The following is a 20,921-nucleotide window of genomic DNA, read 5'->3' as shown; positions in this document are numbered from 1 at the left end:
ACGGCGCTTTACAAATGTAATTTTATAATGTATCAATTATTGTAATCATTGGTTGATTATGTGGTTTCATGACACACAAACAAACTAGATTCAAATGGTGGGAATTATCACTCATTCACAGAGCAGATGTTTATAAACTAAAGAAAACACTTGTTTTATTTATGGAACATTTCAGTTGGGTTATTATCTGCTCCCCATAAATGTGTGACCTCAGCAATATCTGCATGCTTTTCAGTCTCCACTTGTTACATTTTTGACTTTGGCAGTAGAAAAATTGCAGGCAGGAGGGAGAAAGGAATAGAGGGATGCGGAAGAGGGGATTAGGCATAGTGGAGGTCATGTGGAGTCTAAATGCCAGTATAGAACAGTTGGGACAAATTACCTGTTTCAGTGTTATAACAGCGCATGTAATTTGAGGTAATTATAAATTAGCTCTCCAAAACGTTCCTTTCTTATTTTTTCCAAGCTGCAAATATGTCATCCTGAATTTTTTTTACTTTTAGATCCATCTTCATGCCTTGCCCCCATGTCCCCTGCCTCGCCCCCACCCCACCATTGGCAGGCAGGCCTTCAGCCTCTCTGCCCCCACCCTCTGGAACTCCATCCCAATTAAGTATCTAAAAATGATAAACAGTCAATCCAAGTTTGGCGGTACATTGTGTTTTGTTCTGTCAATGACTGATCTGTGTAAGAACAATTAATGTAAAGTGTAAACAATAAACAAAAGGCAAAATACTGCAGATGCTGGAAATCTGAAATAAAAACAGAAGCCGCTGAGAACACTCAGCAGGTCAGGAAACATTAGCTCACTTTCCTCTCTCCATAGATGCTGCCTGACCTGCTGAGCATTCCCAGTGACTTCTATTTTTATTTTATAATGTGAAGTGTAAATATCTCTAGCCTTACTCCACTGCTTAATAAACCTACAGATATCTCTATATGAATTATTGTGTGAAATTACTTGTGATTTTTAACCAGGTAACCCCCAGTGGCCCTTCCCAACCAGATGAGCCTGTGGCTCTCACACAGCCAGTTCAATGCATCCAAAACACGCAGCTCACAGATGTGCAGGCCGACTGTCCAGGACGAGGGAAAATATCAAAATTCTTGACTCCGGACGAAATGACTTCAAAAGATTACTACTTTGATTCATATGCTCATTTTGGCATTCACGAGGTATGGATTTTTCTTTGACGCTATTGGGGAAAATGATCGTTTAAATATCTTATATCCCATTCTCCCAGGTTTAAGTGGTAGATAGCGGGGTCTCAATGGGGCTGAGCTGGCTCCAGCATGATGTGCTTGTCAATAGAATATCGGGATGTATTTTTGGTAGTCTGGTTCCTGAGCCAGACAGGTCTGCAGTACTCAAGACGGTGTTGATGACAGACCAGCCAGCCTGGATTGTCAGAAGGACTTGAAGAGATAGATGGCAATTGGGGGCACTTGGCTCCTGTTAACCCAGCAAGCCGAAGTCCTAATGGATAGAGTGGTCCTAGTTGGACAAGCAGTGGGAAGCTCATCAGGCAGATTTTGCAATGGCAACCTATGTGGTTTTACTTCGGTAAACACCAGCAATACCCAAGCCTGGACTCTTGCCAACCTACACCTACTGTTTTATGGAATTAAGTGAGTCACCCTCTGGCTTCTAGGCAAAGAGAAATCTCGATAAGTAGGTTGCATGCTTACAATACAATACAAAATTACATTGTGTGGCACCTTTCACATCGGGAGGACGTCCCTAGGCGCTGGACAGTCAGGGATTTGGACCCTGCTTATGTGGAACTCTCAGTTTGGTTTGGATTCTCTTAAGCACTGTAATAACAACAGGTTTCTGCATGTGTTAGACACCTGGCTGATCAAAAATAAACGATCTACTATGCCAACTCAAGCACACACATTTTGCAAGCTGCTTCATATGTTGGTAACAGCAATTATATTTAAGTTAGTAAAATGACAGAGCTAATTTTCCACTCAGACATGTAATTATTAAGCGCTGCATTGAAAATGCAGCTGCAAATCAGTATTTGATATCTAGTAGAAAAGGACACAAGCAATGAGGGTGGGGGGAGAGTGAAAAGGTATTGAATTCCCCCACCTTCCAGTGTATTCAGCACTTTTCCCTTTTGTGTTCTAAAAGAGCTAATTTAATCCTAAATATGCTTTCACCAAATCATACTTTCTCTGGAAAAAGATCTGCACCAAGTATCATGAACATATTTGCAATATTTTGTACAACATCCACATTTCAGTGATGAAGCTTTTTGAAGGCTATTTCTTCTCTGCCCTCCCCCTCAGTCTGGTGGTAGTGTAGTAACCCATTGGCTCTTGTTGCTCCCCTCCGCTTCAACAGTCGGTGGCCTTGCTTTCAGCCACTACTCCTCAAAGCTTTGGAATGCCCTCCTCCATTCCCTCTGCCTTACCCCCTCCTTCCCCTCTTTGACTGAAGATCTTTCTCTTTGACCAATGCTTACGGTCACCCCCTAACCCTCCTAGGCTCCACAGTTAAGAGCTCCGAGACAGTGTCCCACATGAATAGCAAATAGCATACATGTATTTAAGGGAAAGCTCGATAGGTACATGAGGGAGAAAGGAATAGAAGGTTATGCTTGAAGGCTTAGTTGAGGAAGGGCAGGAGGAGGCTCATGCGGAGCATAAACACCGGCATAGACTAGTTGGGCCGAATGGCCTGTTTCTGTGCTGTATATTCTAATGTATTCTAATGTATGAATGGCGATATATGAATGCAAGTTGTTGCTTGCGTATTCTCCTTGCGCCATTCTGAGTATTTTTAGGATGGAATAAAATTAATTTCTTCTGCAGTTTTATTAGAATCATTGTTAACCGATTTAGCAATGTTTTTTTTTGTGGGACTTCAATTCTCGAAGAACCCGTTATCATCATACTAGGTTTATTAAGTTTCCATGAAAATAATACAGTAGATTTATTCACTTCATGTCTTTTTTCCAGTTGACCCAGCATTAAAATAATTGATTTCAATGCACACACATACCCAGATAAAGATACCCATGTGTTGTAACTAAATCATTTACAACTTTGTCTTTCAGTCAGTTGAGACAAATAGCTTTCCCACCCATCACCTAATGTCAGGTTGCAATTGAAATAAGTAGTGAATGTTGTAGATAAAGCTTTCTGACTTCAACTGTATTTTCAGAGATAAATGCACTGCTCACTATTTTTATTGCTATTGAATTGCAAAATTACAGTGTTATTATATTGAAGTTACTGAAAGTAGCTATGTACATATAAACGTTTTGTTTATCTAACACTTGCAGAACAATTACTCAATTAATTCGTTCTGAATATTAACCTTGTCTTTGCTTACATTTTATTGATCCTTAAATAGTTAAAACCACGTTATATATGCTCATCCTCCCATCTTATTCAATTTAATGTTAGGATTCTATTGCAGAGGATTGCTGGACTGTCAATTACGTTTCAAACAGCGGAACTTAAATACTAAATTCCACAATTGAAAACTGCTTAACGTTTCCAGTATTTGCAGGGTCAATGCAAGAATCTGTTGTGCATTTGACAGCTGATTTTACTGCCAGAAACAGATCATTTAGGCAGGATGTCTACTTCACTTTAAGTGATTGACACACCAGGCTTCTGCTTTTTCTTGTCTTCTGTTTGCACTCAATTCCCATTAATATTTGCCTTTATGAAACAAATCCGTTAAGCGAATGGATGTTATTAATGTTGTTAGATGTTGTTCGTTAGGCAATCTTGGCTGACTTCAGGCATTTTTTGCTAACCTGATTTGCATGTAGATTGTGTGCAGACAAAGACAGATTGTAACTTTAAATTTCCTGAAAAGTGTGGAATATCTTTTGGTGCTTATTTGCAGCCATGCAACATAATTGCGTAATATGCATCAAAATGTACCGTTGCAATGAAAAAAAGCAACGTTTCATATCAGATTTAAGATGATATATCCAAACAGTTATGAAACACTCATTTTTCACACCACTCTGCCATTTGTAATGAGAATGATTATTTTGGCTTATCTTCTGTGCTAAAATAGAAAAGCAAAGAGCATTTCTTTAATACTGTGACGTTCTCCCTCCCATGAAGCCTATGTAGTACTGTCATTGTTTGGCTGGGGTTGCATTGCCTAGTTTCACTTCACTCACAAATCTTCACACATAGCGTTAGTACAGTATGCTCTCGAAAAAAGATTTTGGACCAATATCAAGGATTACTACATTCTGATAGATAGTAGCAGTTTTCAAAAATCTCTTAATTCTCAGTTCAATTCAAAACTTGAATATTGCTCCCACATAGCTTCTACAACCTCTCTTGCACCTCTGGGCAATTTCATCATCTGTTGCAAAGAAATAGTTAACATGTCAGACACGTCAATAAGAGGGCACAGGTTCAAGATTACAAATTGTAGGACAAACAGGAGGTATTTCTTGAAACAAAATGAAGAATAGAATCATAGAAATTTACTGCACTGAAGGAGGCCATTTGGCCCATCATATCTGTCTAGGCTCCTTTCAGTCCCATTTCCCCATACCCATGTGATTGAATGCAGCAAATTTTGCAGATAATTATAAGAGCCATTATTCAGAAAATAAATCTATGATGAGGACACAATGCAGTGGAACAGTTTGTACAATTCGTAAATTTTGTCGGTGATGTCTGTGTAATAAAGGCATCTGAACCACCATCAAGTTATAGCATTCAATGGGCTCCCAAATCATTAGTAATTTCCCCTCCCCTCAGTTCTCCCACCTCTTGAAGGTAATGACTCTCAGCCTTATTTCATTTCAAGGTGAACGAGAAAACGTCAAAGTCACTCACTCCTCGGGGTGCTGACCAGCAAAGCATAGAATCAGACCTCCTACTGCAGATTCAGGCTTCAGAGCGTGCACAAAAGAAAGTGCTATGTGGACCGTAGGAGAGAGCCATTACATGTTAATAGCATTGCAGTATTGTTAATGTAAAATCTGACCTGAATGCTGAATCTGTTAGTTCTAGCAGCAGGAAACGCGTTGAGCTGATTGTGTAAAAGGGTGAAGTGGGAGATGTGATCATCAAATTGTTCCAGCTCAGCAGAGGTTATATCTTTGTTAAAATTGGGGCTCATACTGATGCAATCCTATCACATCTATTTGCTAAGTTTACCTTCAGCTGCTATCACTAAACCACCCTGCAATCCATTTACCAGAAGTTGTATTTCTACTTGTACATATTTTCTATTAATGCCACTGATTATTAAAGTGAAAAATAGCATGTTGACATAACAGTGTAATATTAGCACAACAGAAGTTTAGACAGAGTATTTTTTGTGAAAGGACTTTCTTTTCCTTTTATAGAATATCTATATTCGATTCCCGGACGGGGCGAAGCCTTAGGCAAGTTTCCTTACTCCACACCCCTCTGTTTACCTTGTAGAGTAGGAACCCGATTGCTTGTCAATTGGCAGATCGCTTTCTGAGGGTAATATTCCCGCCCCCCCCCCCCAAAATGTGCTCACTCAATCAATGACTGTTTGGGGACACTGCTGTGCGCAATCGGCTGCCATGTTTCACCCACCAAATACACAGTCAATCCACTTTACAGTACATTCTGTGAAGCTCTCCTACAAATGTGATAAGGTGCTATGTCAAGGATTATTATTATTATCTATAGCGGCAGGCAAATGTCAGTTGCAGACTAAGCTCAGACTTTCATTTGCCATTATAAATCCCTTGATAACAAGTTCAAACTTGCAATTGGTGTAAAGGAGAGCAATTTCAAGTTAGGTTTAAGTGTCTGCCTTGTGCTGATTGACATGGATTTCAATGTTGGTCACTGTAAACTAGCAATTGAAATGGTTGGTATATTTCTCATGATCATTGCTCACCCTCTTGTTGTTCAATAAAAGAGAGAAATAAGAGAGAGAACATTTCACTGCACAGTCCTTTAAAGCAATAATCTTTCACAATACAGTGATATCTGCTCAGTTTTATTCATCGGTACAGGCGTTTTGAAAATTATAGGTAGTTGAGTTTAAAAGATTTCTGCAATTCCAAACTCCTTGTTAGATTATTTTAGCATAAACATCTTACCAGGGCTAGTGTTAACAGAATCAACCTACATTCTCAAATCAAGAAGATTCCTTCCTTTTTGGATCTAATTCAATTTGCTGCTTTATCAAAATATGACAGAAAAAGGAAATCATTCAGTTGTTGTCAAGCGCTCTGAGATGCTACACCCCGTGGAGGGTGCTCTATAAGTGCAAGTTGTTGGTGTTGTTAATATCAACTCTTCATTTTCTGATCACAGGAAATGTTAAAAGACGAAATTCGAACTTTAACATACAGGAGCTCCATGTACCACAACAAACATGTGTTCAAGGACAAAACAGTGCTGGATGTGGGAAGCGGGACAGGAATCCTAGCAATGTTTGCAGCTAGAGCAGGAGCCAAGAAAGTATATGGGGTAGGTGTTTTGTATTTTGCATTTATCCACTGTAAACTGACCGAGTACTTAAGTGAGCTATTCAGCTTTCAACAAAATTAGGAGAGTGCATTTGAAAGGTTTGTGCCAATCTATTCTTTTCTTCCTTTCCACTTCTCACAAAAGTGCTGAAGTGTAGCTTTACAAACACTAATTACTCTGTGATAAATTGTCCAAGTGGTAATTCTTCATCAAATAGCTTGATCAAACTCCATGATCAAGCCATCTAAGGCAGTCTATTATTGCAGGATAATAATGAACCCAGAAGAAAAATAAATCCTGACCACTTTCTATGGTCGTTCAATATTCCTTTGACCTTGTCCTTTCCCGGTCCAGCTGCTTAGAAAAGGCACTGGAGTGGTTTACTCACCTGCTCATTTTCCAATCCTCTGCTTAATGCCTCTCCTCTTGTGTAGGAGGAATTAACTATGTAGAGAATTATAGAGATGATTCCATGCTTTGAATCTTCATGAAGAGCTACTCTACAGAACTACCCACATCATTCCTTTAGCCCGTTAAAAATAATCACAGTTAAAAGATGACCCCTTATGAGTTAGACTGTGGGTGGTACAATCTGTAGGTGTTTTGTATGAATACAAGATGGACTAATGGATGATACTACATAAATGAAAGGCAACTGAATCACGCCTACATTTGCCTCACTATAAATAAAACAATTTATTTTTCTTTTGCCCCCAACATATTGATAAAACACATCTTTCATTTTCCCTCACTGCCTTCACCATTATTTTCCAATTTCAATGTACAAAGTAAGAATTCTGTTTGTTTATATGGCATGGCTGCAGAATAATCAATAAGATGAGGTTATTATATTGTTTTGCTATCAAGTCAGCAACTATGGGAAAGGCTTATGTTTTAAAGTACTTTAGAGATGAAAAACGTTCACCTACATTTTTTGTATCAGCTAATGTGCTGTGCCTTCCAACATCAATTATACTATAGTGCATTAAAATAATTTTCCAAACAGTATATTTTGCAAAAAAAGTATAGCATGGAAACAAGCCATTCAATCCAACCAGATGATGCCCATGTTTATACTCCACATGAATTTCCACTCGTTCTTTATGCCCCCCAACACCCCATTAAAAACATTTCAAAACCTTAACCAAGCATTTTAGGAAAACATGCACACTTCTCTAAATAGACTCACTCTCACCGAGAGCTTAAACAGGTCCAAAAACTAATTTTTCACAAGTGTATCCTCGTTGACAAAAGAATGAAACGTTAGCCACTTGATAGGACATAAAATATGCAAATTGCAGGCTCTCTATCGTAAATTGTGCACACTAAAAACAAAGCTAATTTTCTCGCATGAATGAGAAATTATTAAGACATTGAATACATAATCACCTCTCTAATATTGAATGTATTTATTAGATTTTCCAATGATTAAACCCAAGTTTTTACCTTCCTCTCATCTGTTTCCTTCTAAATTTAGACTCTGGTCCTTCTCGCCTAACTATGGAGAAAGGACATGGTGGACCAGATCATAGCCATTTGCACAGATACAAAAGCCTCCTAGAGGATGCTTTGGTCAATACTGATTGTATCCACCCCTTAGGTAAATCTGCAATCTGAATGTTCGTCAAGGTTGCAATACCTTGGTGGATCCATTAAAATTTTCAAAACTGAGGTGGTTAGATTTTTGTTAGGTCAGAGTATTAAGGGATATGGGGCAAGTCCGGGTAATTGGAGTCGAGGTACAGATCAGCCATGATCTTATGGAATGACGGAACAGGCTCAAGGGGCTGAATGGCCTGCTCCTGTTCCTAATAGCCTCCTCCCACATCCCTGTCAAGAGTCTGACATTGTTGGAGTGCGGTTATTGAGTTTTAGTAAAATGTTTGCCTACCTCCCCACTTTGATCCCAGTGCACTATGTCCCATTCCTTGAACAAAGAACAGATGAAACACTTGCGCATACGCCAATGGGGATTTTAAGATAAATCCATGACAAGTCTTGAGTGATTCATTTCCAGATCTCCATACACTCTCTTTGGGGAAAAAAATATATTTTCCCCCCTAAAATGTTGTGGCGACTTCTGGTGAATAGAATGATTGGAAGTAAAATCTCATGATTTGTGCTGATGCGTAGGTAGTCTGTGGTGTGGAGTAATGGGACACTGGTTCAAACAAGCACTTCTTGATAGAGTGAACTAATTGATATTGGAATCTTGGCCAAGTCAATCAATAGATGCAACAGAGGGCTAGGAATAGTTGCCTTGTCAGAAATGCCCTTGAAGAAGAAATGGGATGGAGGAAAACAAATAAGATATATTTTCAGAACGAAAAGACAGTTTACCTTTATAAAAGTCAAATCAACATATTGTTTCCAAAAATAAAATGTTCTTTAAGAAGTAATAAACATTACAAAAATAAAACGGGAAAAGCAATTGAACAAGATAACTTGATATTAGTGATATAACTTGATTGGGGGTTAATCACATTACATCGGACACATTTCTTCCCTATAAATGCTAAATCACAAAGGACAAGTGCACACTCAAGGCTGCTGTATTCATGTATAGAAGGAACAGTCACTGCACTTTACAGTTTGAATCCTGTGAAGCACTTTGAGACGTCCTCCCGGAGTGGAAGATGCTATATAAAAGGCAAGGATTATTATTATTTATTCAGAATGTTATTATAATTCACAAACGTCACATGAAGGATATTTGAAGCATTTTCTCAGTGTTGTCTCTGTCTTTCATACTATCTCGCTTTATCTCTCTCTCTCATCACTCCTCCAGCTTCATGTATAAACCACCAATCATAGGGTGATTGCACAGAGCAGAGACAAAGAGCTTGTGAGCGATTTACTCACAGCTGTGATAATTTTTACATTTTGACAGTGACAGATTTTAAAGCATATTGGTTTGGTGTGAGTGACTATAGTGAAAGCAATTATTTTCAAAGTGCAGAGAGAATTGGTTGATGGTAAGAGAGGTTGGCAAATGCACTGGCATATTTAGAGCATAGCATTCCTTTATATTCTCCTTGTTATATTTCTGCAGATTGAGTGTTCAAGCATCTCGGACTATTCAGAAAAGATTATCAAAGCAAACCACTTGGATCATAGTAAGAACATTTTAAGATGTATTATAAATCATATTCTATCAAACAGTCAACTACTCTGTCAAAATGATCAATATAAAAAAAATCTAGAATGCACTTGGCTTGATTTAAAATGAGGGATTTTTTAATCTCGCAAAATTAAATGTTAATGGGGAAGGGGTGGGTGTGGGAACGTTTATATTGTCCGGTTCATCCACAAAATTATACACAGAAACAGATCTTTGTTTTTACAGCATAAAACAAAAATCTGACTCGTTTTGATAATTTTTTAAGAGGAAATGATTATGCAATGAACAGTTTGCCACTATGACCATGTTTAGCAGTTAGTAACATATTCTTGCATGATTAAAAGAAATTCATTGCATATTAAAACCAAATCCATCTGTTGAATTCTTTCCCAATTATTTTGTGAGATGTCTCTGGACTGTTTTACAGTAATCACAATATTTAAGGGTAAAGTGGAGGAAGTTGAACTGCCAGTGGATAAAGTGGACATCATAATCAGTGAATGGATGGGTTACTGCCTTTTCTATGAATCCATGCTTAACACAGTTATCTTTGCACGAGATAAATGGCTGGTAGGTGCACCGCATATTAAAATATCTGAAGGGGGATAGTTACTCATTTTCTAATTTTATTACAGATAAAACCAACCTATTGAGTTCCTGGGTGAAAAACCCGTCTAACTATGTAAGTGTAGAGAAAAGCAGACAAGTTTGGAATATAAACAGATTCTTCCTTGAGTGACAGCTGCCGTAATTGAAACTGACAGTGCTATCAGGTGGCATTGCACTGAGTTACCCAGATCCATCAGGAAACAAACCCTGATGTGAAATTGGGGCAAAGAACAATAAATGCATGCAAAGTCTGATTTCTTTTGTATGTGCAGTTCAAAATGTGATATCTTTATCAGGTGAATAGATTACGAGACCCATTTCCCCAAAATTCATCAACAGAAACCTGGAGGGCTTATGTTCCCAGACCGGGCTACATTGTACATCATAGCCATCGAAGATCGACAATACAAGGACTTCAAAATACACTGTAAGATCGCTTTTGAATGTTTATGCATTCTGTGTTTTTTTTATGTGATCCTTGATTGTTTTGAGGGTTTGAATCCAGCTGTGGTTTGAGCATTGGTTGTGATGCAGTGGACAGATGTTGTAGTACTTGCTACCACTGGCCTCTGCCAAAATCCATCAGAGACAACAATTAGGTGGTATGGAAGGATGTGATCTTGGGCAAACAGTAGAAGACATGGAACAGGGATGGGATGGAGAAAAATGAACAACAACAATAAATTGCATTTGTTTAGCTTTTTTCACGTCAGGAGGACCTCCCAAGGAGCTGGACAATAAGGGATTTGGACCCGAGCAGGAGATTGGGATCAGGAGGGGTGGAGGACAGGGAGAGTAGGTGTTGGAGGGTGACCAAAGGTGTGGTCAAGGAGGAGGGTCTTGAAGGAAGCAAGCTTGAACCAAACTTGAATCTGAAGAACCACGTAATGGTGGGACCTCACCGTTCCATGACACCTGGTGCGTGTACTCCAGTGCGTGGCGCTCTGCCATCTCCTAAAAAGATATGTAACTTCCACTAATGTTCCTATGTTTTATTCTCATCAGGGTGGGAAAATGTTTATGGCTTTGATATGACATGTATCAGAAACGTTGCCATGAAGGAACCCTTGGTAGACATTGTGGATCCCAAACAAGTTGTGACCAATGCTTGTCTAGTTAAGGTTTGGCTATGCTCTTCTGTCAAATAATACTATTTTACCTTTTTCTGAAGAAAGATTTTGTGTATTTTATTTCAAAGATGCAGTGTATCAAAGTTGGATTCTCACCTCCCCTGAAATCTAAATAATAATAATAATCCTTGCATTTGTTATAGTGCCTTATCACATCTTCAAGATGTCTCAAATCGCTTCACAGAATACACTGTAAAGTGAATTTACTATATTTTGTGGGTGAAACGAGGCAGCCAATTGTGCACAGCAGTGTCCTACAAACAGTCATGGATTGAGTGACCAATTTACTAGTTTTTTTTAAGGAATTATTACCCCCGGACAAGCGATCCACCAATCGACTAACAACTGGGTACCTACTTACTGCTAGGTAAACAGAGGCTTGGGGAGTAAGGAAACTTGCCCAACCCAGGTCTCTTCCTTGCGATATTTGGTATTAGAATAAATATTTTCAATACAGAATCTTCTTTTTCTATCTTGAAGAAAACTAATTTTGAGGCAGCTGTGGGATGGATACCAGAGCTATATTGCAAAATATTGTGAGACAATAACACTATACTTTAGCAAATCAGTTTTGAAGAGAAATTCGTAAGAACCCCGACAGCTGTAATGTCAGCAGTATCAGTATATTTTTAAAACGTTTCATTTTTGAAAGCACTCCTACTTGATGTGCTCAGTGATATGCATATATCCACAGGCATTCAGTTTATAATTAGGAATACGTCAATTACAAACATCTCAGCCAGGATTTCTCTCAAAGCACTAATGAAGAAAAAGGACTGTTGATATCTTACCCTGACTATTAGCTTGCTTAATTGAAAGGCGAGGTAGATCACCTTGTGGTTACCTTGGTAAGCCATTAATTCCATTATGACTTTGAGACATCTTCAAGGCGTCTCAAAGAGCTTCACAGAATATATTGTGAAGTGAATTGACTGTATGTTTCACCCACGAATTATACAATCAGTGCACTTTCCAGTATATTCCTTGAAGCGCTTTGAGATGTCTCGAAGACGTGATAAGGCGCTATATCAAAGTAAAGGATTATTATTATTTGTGCAACTGTTCAGACAATTTGCAACAGCAAATGGAAGAGTTTTGGAACCACAATAGCATAATTCTCTGTGTTATTGCTATCTTTTTGCGTTACCTACACAGGCTTTCAGATGAAGTTTCAAAACTCACTTCCATTAGAGCTGAATTAAACAGTGACCTTACACTTGGTGGGATATCCTTTAGTGCTCCAATTCTTGAAGGTAGTCTGGGAGACATAAAAAAAATGCCACATTTTAGATCTGTATCTGTACCACCGCCTTTAAGTTAATGTTTTATGAGTTCGTGCAGTATTTTAGCCTTAAACTACAGCTGACATGAAGTTCTTGACATGAACAATTGCTGTTAGTAGCAATAGCTTCACCCAAGAGGGCATTCGTTATGTTTCACAATCACCGATTTGTCTCCATTTTGTCTGCCTTGTGGACAGAACAGCACTTAGGACACATAAACCACGTTTGTTTGAAGTGGCTTCTGACCTTTGGATTATTATTGCTCCAGCAGATTTCACTTCCAACATTATGCCCGCTGTGCACATAAATTTATAATGAAAGATAGATTCCAGCATGGTTGCCATTCACATCCAGCAGTTAGGGTAACCTGAGTGTACGCACTTGCACCGAATAAATTGCCAAATATTTTTGGAGCAAACTACAGAAGGATACACCTTGGGTAATAACTGATAAATGCCCCAAATCTTGAGAGATATTACATTAACACAACTGCCCACAAAGAAACAATGTAGATTACTCACCATTCTTGAAGCACTCCCGAGCCCTGGAGTAACCCACGTCCTAAAAGCATGGTTTTAAATTTAAGATTGTACAGAATATTGGATAATTCTTAAATTCAATCTTATTTTGAAGCTGGGTTTTGTTTTCTTAAGCAGCAAATGGCTTCCAAAGTAAGACCGAGTATAAAAATTATCCAAAATTCTATACAACCTTAAAACAATGATCTCAAGGCTTGGATTATGAGAAGTTTCAGACATCTGGCTCTTTGAATAAAGTTATTCTGCTACCTTTTTGCAGTCTAGGAGATTACGTTAAACTAATTGGAGCACTTAACATTCTCTGTCCCAATATTGTTAAATCATTTGGTACATCTAGTTCCATTATCTTCAGGACCTCGGGGAGAAAAAGTGATCCTTCAGCTGCTTGTTTTGCAACTGTTTAACGAGTAGTTTGTTCATAGGAACAGCCAATGAATTTCCTACACATGTTGTTTGCTTGTTCCTTTGCTACTTTATGATTAATTGAATACTTTTCTCAATGTACTGAGCTCGCAATATTTGAATAACCATTTAACAGTTTATGTTTGGCATAAATATTAATAAGCTGGCTCTTTATATTTTTGAATTGAGTGCTTTTAAAATATCTTTGGAGGTTATTGAAGGAATATTTTGTCATCCAGGAAGTGGATATCTACAATGTGAAGACTGAAGACCTGTCATTTACCTCTGGGTTCTGTCTTCAAGTCCAGCGAAATGAGTACATACATGCTCTGGTTGCATATTTTAACATTGAATTTACAAAGTGTCACAAGAAAACTGGATTTTCTACAGGTAACTCAATCGCTTATTTTTTTTAAGCAAATGGTTCTAGTGCAATCTGGAACAGATAAAGTGAATGGTTGGGTCTCATTGTATAACTTTGATATTAATTTTTTTAAAACTTATATGTAAAAATGATCCAGATTTATTAATAATAATCCTTGCATTTGATATACAATACAATATTGCATTTGTAAAGTGCCTTTCACGTCAGGAGGACGTCCCAAGGCGCTGAACAGTCAGGGATAGGACCCGAGTAGGGCTATAGCGCCTTATCACATCGTTGAGATGTCTCAAAGTGCTTCACAACAACAACAAGAATGCGCATTATATACCGCACTAGAATACGAGAAAACCAACTAAAACAATCAATAGAGGGAAAAGATCTGATTAAAATAAATAAGACACATAGTCATTGTTCTCATGAATTAATATTGAAGGTCATGCATGCTATTTAACAATAATTTGAAACAGGTTTAAAATACTCCTAATTTACAAGTGGCTCATGTCACCAGAGATGAGGGAATAGAGAGTATACTTTACAAAGGACATTCTAACCAAAGGTAAATTCTTGTCTTTCAGTCAGAAGCAGCGTGAAAGGCTTATCTCTGCAGTGTCCTCACCTACATTTGTGACATGAAGGTCTAACATGTACTGATTCATGACAAGAGCCGCTAATATTAAGTACTAGTGGTAATAGGAACCTACACCACTCTCATACAATATACTTCCTGATCCCAATGTTCCTATGGGATGTAATGATACACTCCGGTTATCAGTCATTACTTGCAGCCACAGTAACAAATTGGTGCATCATAGACCTCCGAGTCAACTAAACTGAAAGCAACTCCAATTATAATTATAATAGACACAACTAGACACATTGAACATAGCAATTATTTGGACCTAGAAAAGGCCATCTATCGCTTTAGATTTTCAGCTACATCTATCCACCTTCTCTCCCTTGTCTCTCCGCACTGAGTTGTTGCTTGAACCCATTTATACTTTGTGTTCCAATGATCTTCCCAGTTAAATATTGAAATCGACTATTTTTTTATTGATACTGATACTTGATTTATTAGCTGCACGGGTATCAAAATGACGAGGTGTTTTTGCTCAGACACTTTGTAATTGTTACAATGGTATCACAAGTGACTACAAAATCCAGCAACTTGCCATCTCATATGAATAAAGGCACTATAAGTAAATTGATTGTAATAAACTCTATTGTTTTCAAGTCATCTGTGGATTCAGAGGATTTATCCAAGCAAAACATGTTTGAGGCTGTGAAACATAAAATGATAGTTTTATTTTAAAATTGTTAATGTCTGTAGCTGAAGCTTAAGTATTTTTGACATCTTATTATTTTTCTCTCTAGCCCCTGATGCACCATATACACACTGGAAACAAACAGTATTTTACTTAGAAGATTATTTGACTGTAAAACGAGGAGAAGAGATATATGGATCTATAGCTATGAAACCCAATGCAAAAAACAATGTAAGTCAATTCATAAACTTCAACCCAGATATAAAGCTCATATATTTCAAACGTGGTTTAATGTCATTTTTAATATTAGTTCTACATAATAGAATGATTGATCCATTGGTTAATTTGTTTACTAATAAAAAAAGTACAGTATTTCCATTTGTTTTGTGCTGCTACTGTGATTATCATTTGCATTCGTCATGTGTATGTTTACTGATTCATTAAACAGGAATTATCTATGTGATTTGTTATGATGTAGAGACCAGTTTACGCAACATTGATCTGCCAAGTGTAGAAATGAAATGGCAGATGCCTAATAAATTTTAATTTTTATGTTTCTTTTTCTGTATAACTAGGCGGAATTTGAAAGTTTGCTTTTATGTCTTTTGCTGCTTGATCAATATTATCAATAATGAAACACAAATATATATATATATAGATTTATATAAAAAATGAAAACAAAACTAAATAGCTGCTCCTAAGGCAAACAAGACTGGAGCATGTTCTGATTCATTTTCTTATATCTGGCTAAGTTAAGTAACTTTACAGTCTGTTAATGGGTCAGCATTAAATGCAATGACTTACATGTTGCTGAGCCATACAGATCAAGATGATCTTTGGTGCAATCCTTGATTTATGTTGATTTTAATCAGGATAGAGGTGCAACAGTAGACAGGATTGGGAATACCAATGTTCTTATTCAATACTTTATAACCACACTTGACAGGAATTACTTGTTACTGACTTTGAAAACTCTCTGACGTGTTAAGGCATTTTAAAAATACTCATTCCTTCTTTTATTTATGCACCATTCATCCTTTGAAGAACTGACCTTTGCACAAATGCAATTGAAAACTGTGAAAATCATACATTTCTAGGCATAAGTACAGTGGTTTTGAACCATATGGCTGTTTTCATGCAGCACAAATGGGTCACACTTCATTTCAGTGACAGCAATGGACTTGACATTTTTATCACACTGAATTAATTCCAATTCACAAGTAGGATTTTTCTTGCACGTGCAATTTTTATTCATATATTACATTAGTAAAGGTATTCTGAAATTAAAACTACCCAATTGCATCCTTCATATGAAAGGGTTCACTTTTTACCTTCGACTTTTAGATCTTCTAATGAACATACTCTTTTTGGATCAATTTGATCCATTCTGTGGTTTGATCCATTCTGTGGTTTCAAAGTGGTTTTCTGCCACTATTGCTCCTTGTTCCAGTGTGCAACAAATGTAAGTCATTGCGTTAAAATCCAATCCTCACACTGTCAACCAGGTCAATTTCAATATTGTGCTACATAAAACATCCATATTGCATGTTATTACCACAAAGATGCGTTAAGCATTCACATTACATGTTAGCTGAACAGAAACCAATTAAGCTGCCACTTGACATTTATTGTGAATATAACTAGCAGCAACATCAAACATAATTCTGCTTGGCTCAGAAGAACCAAAGCCAATCTTATGAAGATGTAGCCTAATCCAATGTTCACACATCGTGCTCTCAATTGCATGTTTCATCACTATGCTATGCTCTGTTTGCCCGCTGGTCACTCAAATATTCTCTTTGCCTGTTACTGCTGTGTCTTTACCCTAATGGTTGCAGTTAGGCTTTTGTACCTTGACATTCTGACTTGAAACATATTTTGCAATTCAGCTTTGTGCCCTTGGCTCTGTGAACTCCAATGTCTTTACTGCTCTCTCAACTGTGTCCCTAACCCACTTACCATATGATTCAGTTCAGCTTGGGACCTTCAATATCCTGCTCACTCTTATAATAATCCTTGCATTTGATATTGCGTCTTATCACGTTGTTGAAATGGTTCAAAGCGTTTCACAGGATGTGCTATAAGATTGATTAATTATTTATTTTATGGGCGAAAATGTGGAAGCCAGTTATGAACAGCAAAATCCCACAAACAGCCATGACGTGAGTGACCAATTTTATTTTGGGGACTGTTGGTCAGGACACCAATAGAAACTCCATTCTCTTTTTTGAAGAGGAAAATCAAACCTTAGTTTAATGTCTCATCCAAAGGAAGGCAAGTCCGACTATGCACCACCACAACACTGTATTGGAATGTCAGACTATGTGATTCAAAGTCCTGACGTGAGCTTGAACCCACAACCTTCTGACTCAGAGGCGATAGCATTACCACTGCGCCAGGCTGACTGATATGCTCTGCCTCTCTTCCAGACAACTGTCTTCCTCTCTGCTCCTTAGCTGATTTTAGCACAGCCTGTCAATCAATCTCTCTTTTCCTTAATCCTACTCGTTTTCTGGTTGTGCTTCTACCTCAGCTAATTCTCCACTTTTGCTTCATGGTGTTTCTGTTGTGAACACTTCTTTACTCACCTGCTGGAGCTCCTGGGTTTTCTACCTTATCATTTCCTCTCAGTACAAGTTGCCTTGCTAGAGACGCAGCTCATTCCATTTTCAGTCTTTTCATTTGAACCATCCCTCGAAATCTGACCCGCCTCCCCAAATTACAGTTAAAAAGCTTCTTCCCTCCGTTACTGTTGCTCTTCGCACCTGTTCTTGAACTTCCAGAAACCTTATACCTCACCTGAAAGCTGTAGTTGTTATATTACTATGCTGATAAAGGTGAGGGGTGCCAGTGCAGGGAATAGAGCACAATATTTTCTACCTTTGTCATCTGATAAGTAATATATATAATGTGTTTCAACCTCAATTGCATAAAAGATATTTTTTCTGTTCATTTCCTTCACTGAAGTGCGTAAATTCTGGTCAATGTTCCGTGTCACGACTTTGACACTGCACAGTTATAAAAAGTCACTCTTATTAGAGGCCGACATGATCAGTGTCAATATATGGGTCTGAATTTCAACTCTAATCTCTCTTGTGGCCTCATTGAGCAAGACTGTCAAGTTAGCAGCTGTGTGTGTTGATTTGTAGATAGTTCTGTGCTACCTCCACTCAGCACTGGGGTGAGCCCTCAATTAATTTCAAAATTTGCCAGGCAACAAAACCACAATAATTTCTTCTCATCAATCTGAGTTGGATTTGAAAGCAAGTCGCAGCTAAATAAAAACAACAGCACTACCCGTTTCTCACAGTAACTTTGAATTAAGTGCAGACAAGCCACAAACATTGTCGTGCTTTTATTTAAGCCACTGGCCTTATTCTGAGTAATGTCTAACTAATGTAAAACAATGCAATTCTCTTTCCAAATTCTGTATGTGTTATAGCTGTATGGCTATTCACTTGCTTTGGTGCATATTTAGTATAAATTCTTGAGGTGAACAAGATGTAAAACATCCTATGAAGACTATGTGATGCTTCCTGTCTCATAGTCGACTGGATCCCGTTATTGTTTTTCAATATTCTAATTGAAAGCCAAAATATATACCTGTGAAAACCCTTCAACATGAAAATACGTTTAATTCTTTCCTGGGCTTCTCTTTCCCAAAGGATCAGGAAATCAAACAGCCAATCACTCAAAGCATTTAACCTCACTGAATGGCAAGAGTCAGGTTACAGCAGCAACAGACAGATTTTCATATGAACACAAAATGCAAACCCTTTACGCCACAATCCTGTGGGGTTGAGCGGTGATGGAGTAAAATAAATCTAGCTATAATTACTTCTTAAAGTCATGAATAGGGGAGATTATCAGTTTACTTTGGTTTAGCATACACACTGCTCCTCAAGATAAGCTATCTGGTTCTTCGTATTTTCATGCAGTGTTGTCTGTTGTGCCCCGCGGGGCAAATCTTAATGCTGAATCTTTTTAAATCTCTAACATTAACTTAGTTTGCATCGCTATGAAAAATGAATTTGTACGATTCATTAGGGAAATGTGCACCAGCGTGTACCAAATAATGTGCGTGTGCCATCTTGTGACAAGATCCTTGAGAAATAACCTTGAAATATATTGAGATTCAAGTCCAGGTTAGTTCTGAGATATGAATCAACAATGCAACGTGGGTCTCATAGATTGGAACATTTTGTAACTTAAAATAGGAAGTTAATTTTGTCCAGAATTATTGTTTGTATATTTTTGCATAATTTGCAGATTATCATGATCCCACATACTGAAACCTAATTTATTTCTATTGCAGCGTGACCTGGATTTTACAATCGAGTTGGATTTTCGAGGTCAGCTGTGTGAATTATCTCTTTCTCATGATTATAAAATGCGTTAAGTGCATTCTATTGGAAGAATAGCTTCTTGGCTCTTCATGTCACATTTCAAACTGTTCCGATCACTCTGGAATGATTATACGCATATTAAAATGTAGAAACGTATGAACGCAGATGGCAAAGTCTGCTGTCACTCAAGAAATGTTCAAAATAGCGCTTCAAAAATAAAACAGATACCAGTGCTATGCATTTGGCTGGTACTATTCATTCAGAAAATTGGTAACAGAAACAAGATGTGCTCCAGCATTCTGGAAATCTAAGCTGCAGTGTTAAAATGAAAGTCGTTATTTTTATTGACAGAGCACACGCCCTTTGAAGAAGTGGAGGATGTCAATATGAATGCTGGGATAAACTTATTCTTAGCTACATATTAATGGTTGTTTGATTTCTTAACTACCAGTGGGAAGATGTGATAACATTTTTTTTGCTTAAAATGTAAGTCAAGGACTTTCAATATAGATGGTCCAAAATCCTACCTATCCTTAGTCTGTAAGACCATTTGATCTTGAAATTTACAATTATACAGAACTGTGCAAACTCTTAAATTTAGCCTGAATGCGGATGTCGTTCTTTTCAAGAACTAGCTTACAGATTATTGCAGAATTTAAGAATTTCCACAATTTTAAGAGAAAGTTTTTTCAGAGTAAAACAATGGAATATTTTGGTCAATTGTTATCAGTGTTTTATCCACTGTATAAGATTTTTCAATGTGGGAATTTTCACGAATCACAAGTGAGGTTGTTTACAGAAAATAAAGAGGCAGAAAATTCTGTTTCATAATGGAAACTGATCCGGAACCAAGACTTGGTTTCACATCAAAGTTTTCCTTATTTGGGTGCAGCAAACTTATCTAAGATGGGTGATTAGAATCAGCAATTATTTCAACTCTCTCAGTGTCCATTTACTTCAGGGTTAAAAGGATAAGGTGGCCCTTCATCTTAAGTAGCCGTTGAAAAATATTTACAGTCGTATATATAATTCATACAAAAATTTTAATTATTTAGTAACCAGTTGCAAGCATAGAATTAATTTGCTTTTAATTATGCATTTACATTTAAATCAGCACTGAAGTGCAAGTGTTGCTTTTAGAAACTGTTAAAATCAGTAAGACAAAGGGGTTCTTTACATGTTTACAGCATCAAATGTAACTGGTTATGTGAGAGCTGGACCAATTAATGGCATTCTCATTGGCAAATGTCATGAAGCCAAGTATTTTTTGATTGGCGTTTAGTGAAATACAGTACTGGCTGCTCGTTGGTTTGGGTTTAATAAAGAATCAGTATTTTACTAAACACCAGTCATCAAAAACAAGTCTGGAAGCTCAATATAGCAGAAATTGG

At 37.5% G+C, this 20,921-nt stretch overlaps 1 protein-coding gene across 1 annotated transcript; it reads left to right on the top strand.

Moving 5' to 3' along the window:
* Positions 1–305: 305 nt before the first annotated feature.
* On the top strand, positions 306–20,157 carry prmt8b (protein arginine methyltransferase 8b). Its single transcript, XM_007895461.2, has 10 exons — positions 306–407; positions 979–1,176; positions 6,298–6,453; positions 9,506–9,569; positions 10,002–10,144; positions 10,523–10,610; positions 11,189–11,304; positions 13,777–13,927; positions 15,294–15,415; positions 19,500–20,157. The coding sequence occupies exons 1-10, from the start codon at positions 306–308 to the stop codon at positions 19,581–19,583; spliced, it is 1,224 nt and encodes a 407-aa protein (XP_007893652.1). The 3' UTR covers positions 19,584–20,157.
* Positions 20,158–20,921: the final 764 nt, after the last annotated feature.

This window comes from Callorhinchus milii, unplaced genomic scaffold (genome assembly GCF_018977255.1).
Source record: "Callorhinchus milii isolate IMCB2004 unplaced genomic scaffold, IMCB_Cmil_1.0 Scaffold5, whole genome shotgun sequence".
In the NCBI taxonomy this organism is placed as follows: domain Eukaryota; kingdom Metazoa; phylum Chordata; class Chondrichthyes; order Chimaeriformes; family Callorhinchidae; genus Callorhinchus; species Callorhinchus milii.
The sequence above is the reverse complement of the archived record's forward strand: the minus strand, read 5'-3'. Positions and strand labels throughout refer to the sequence as shown.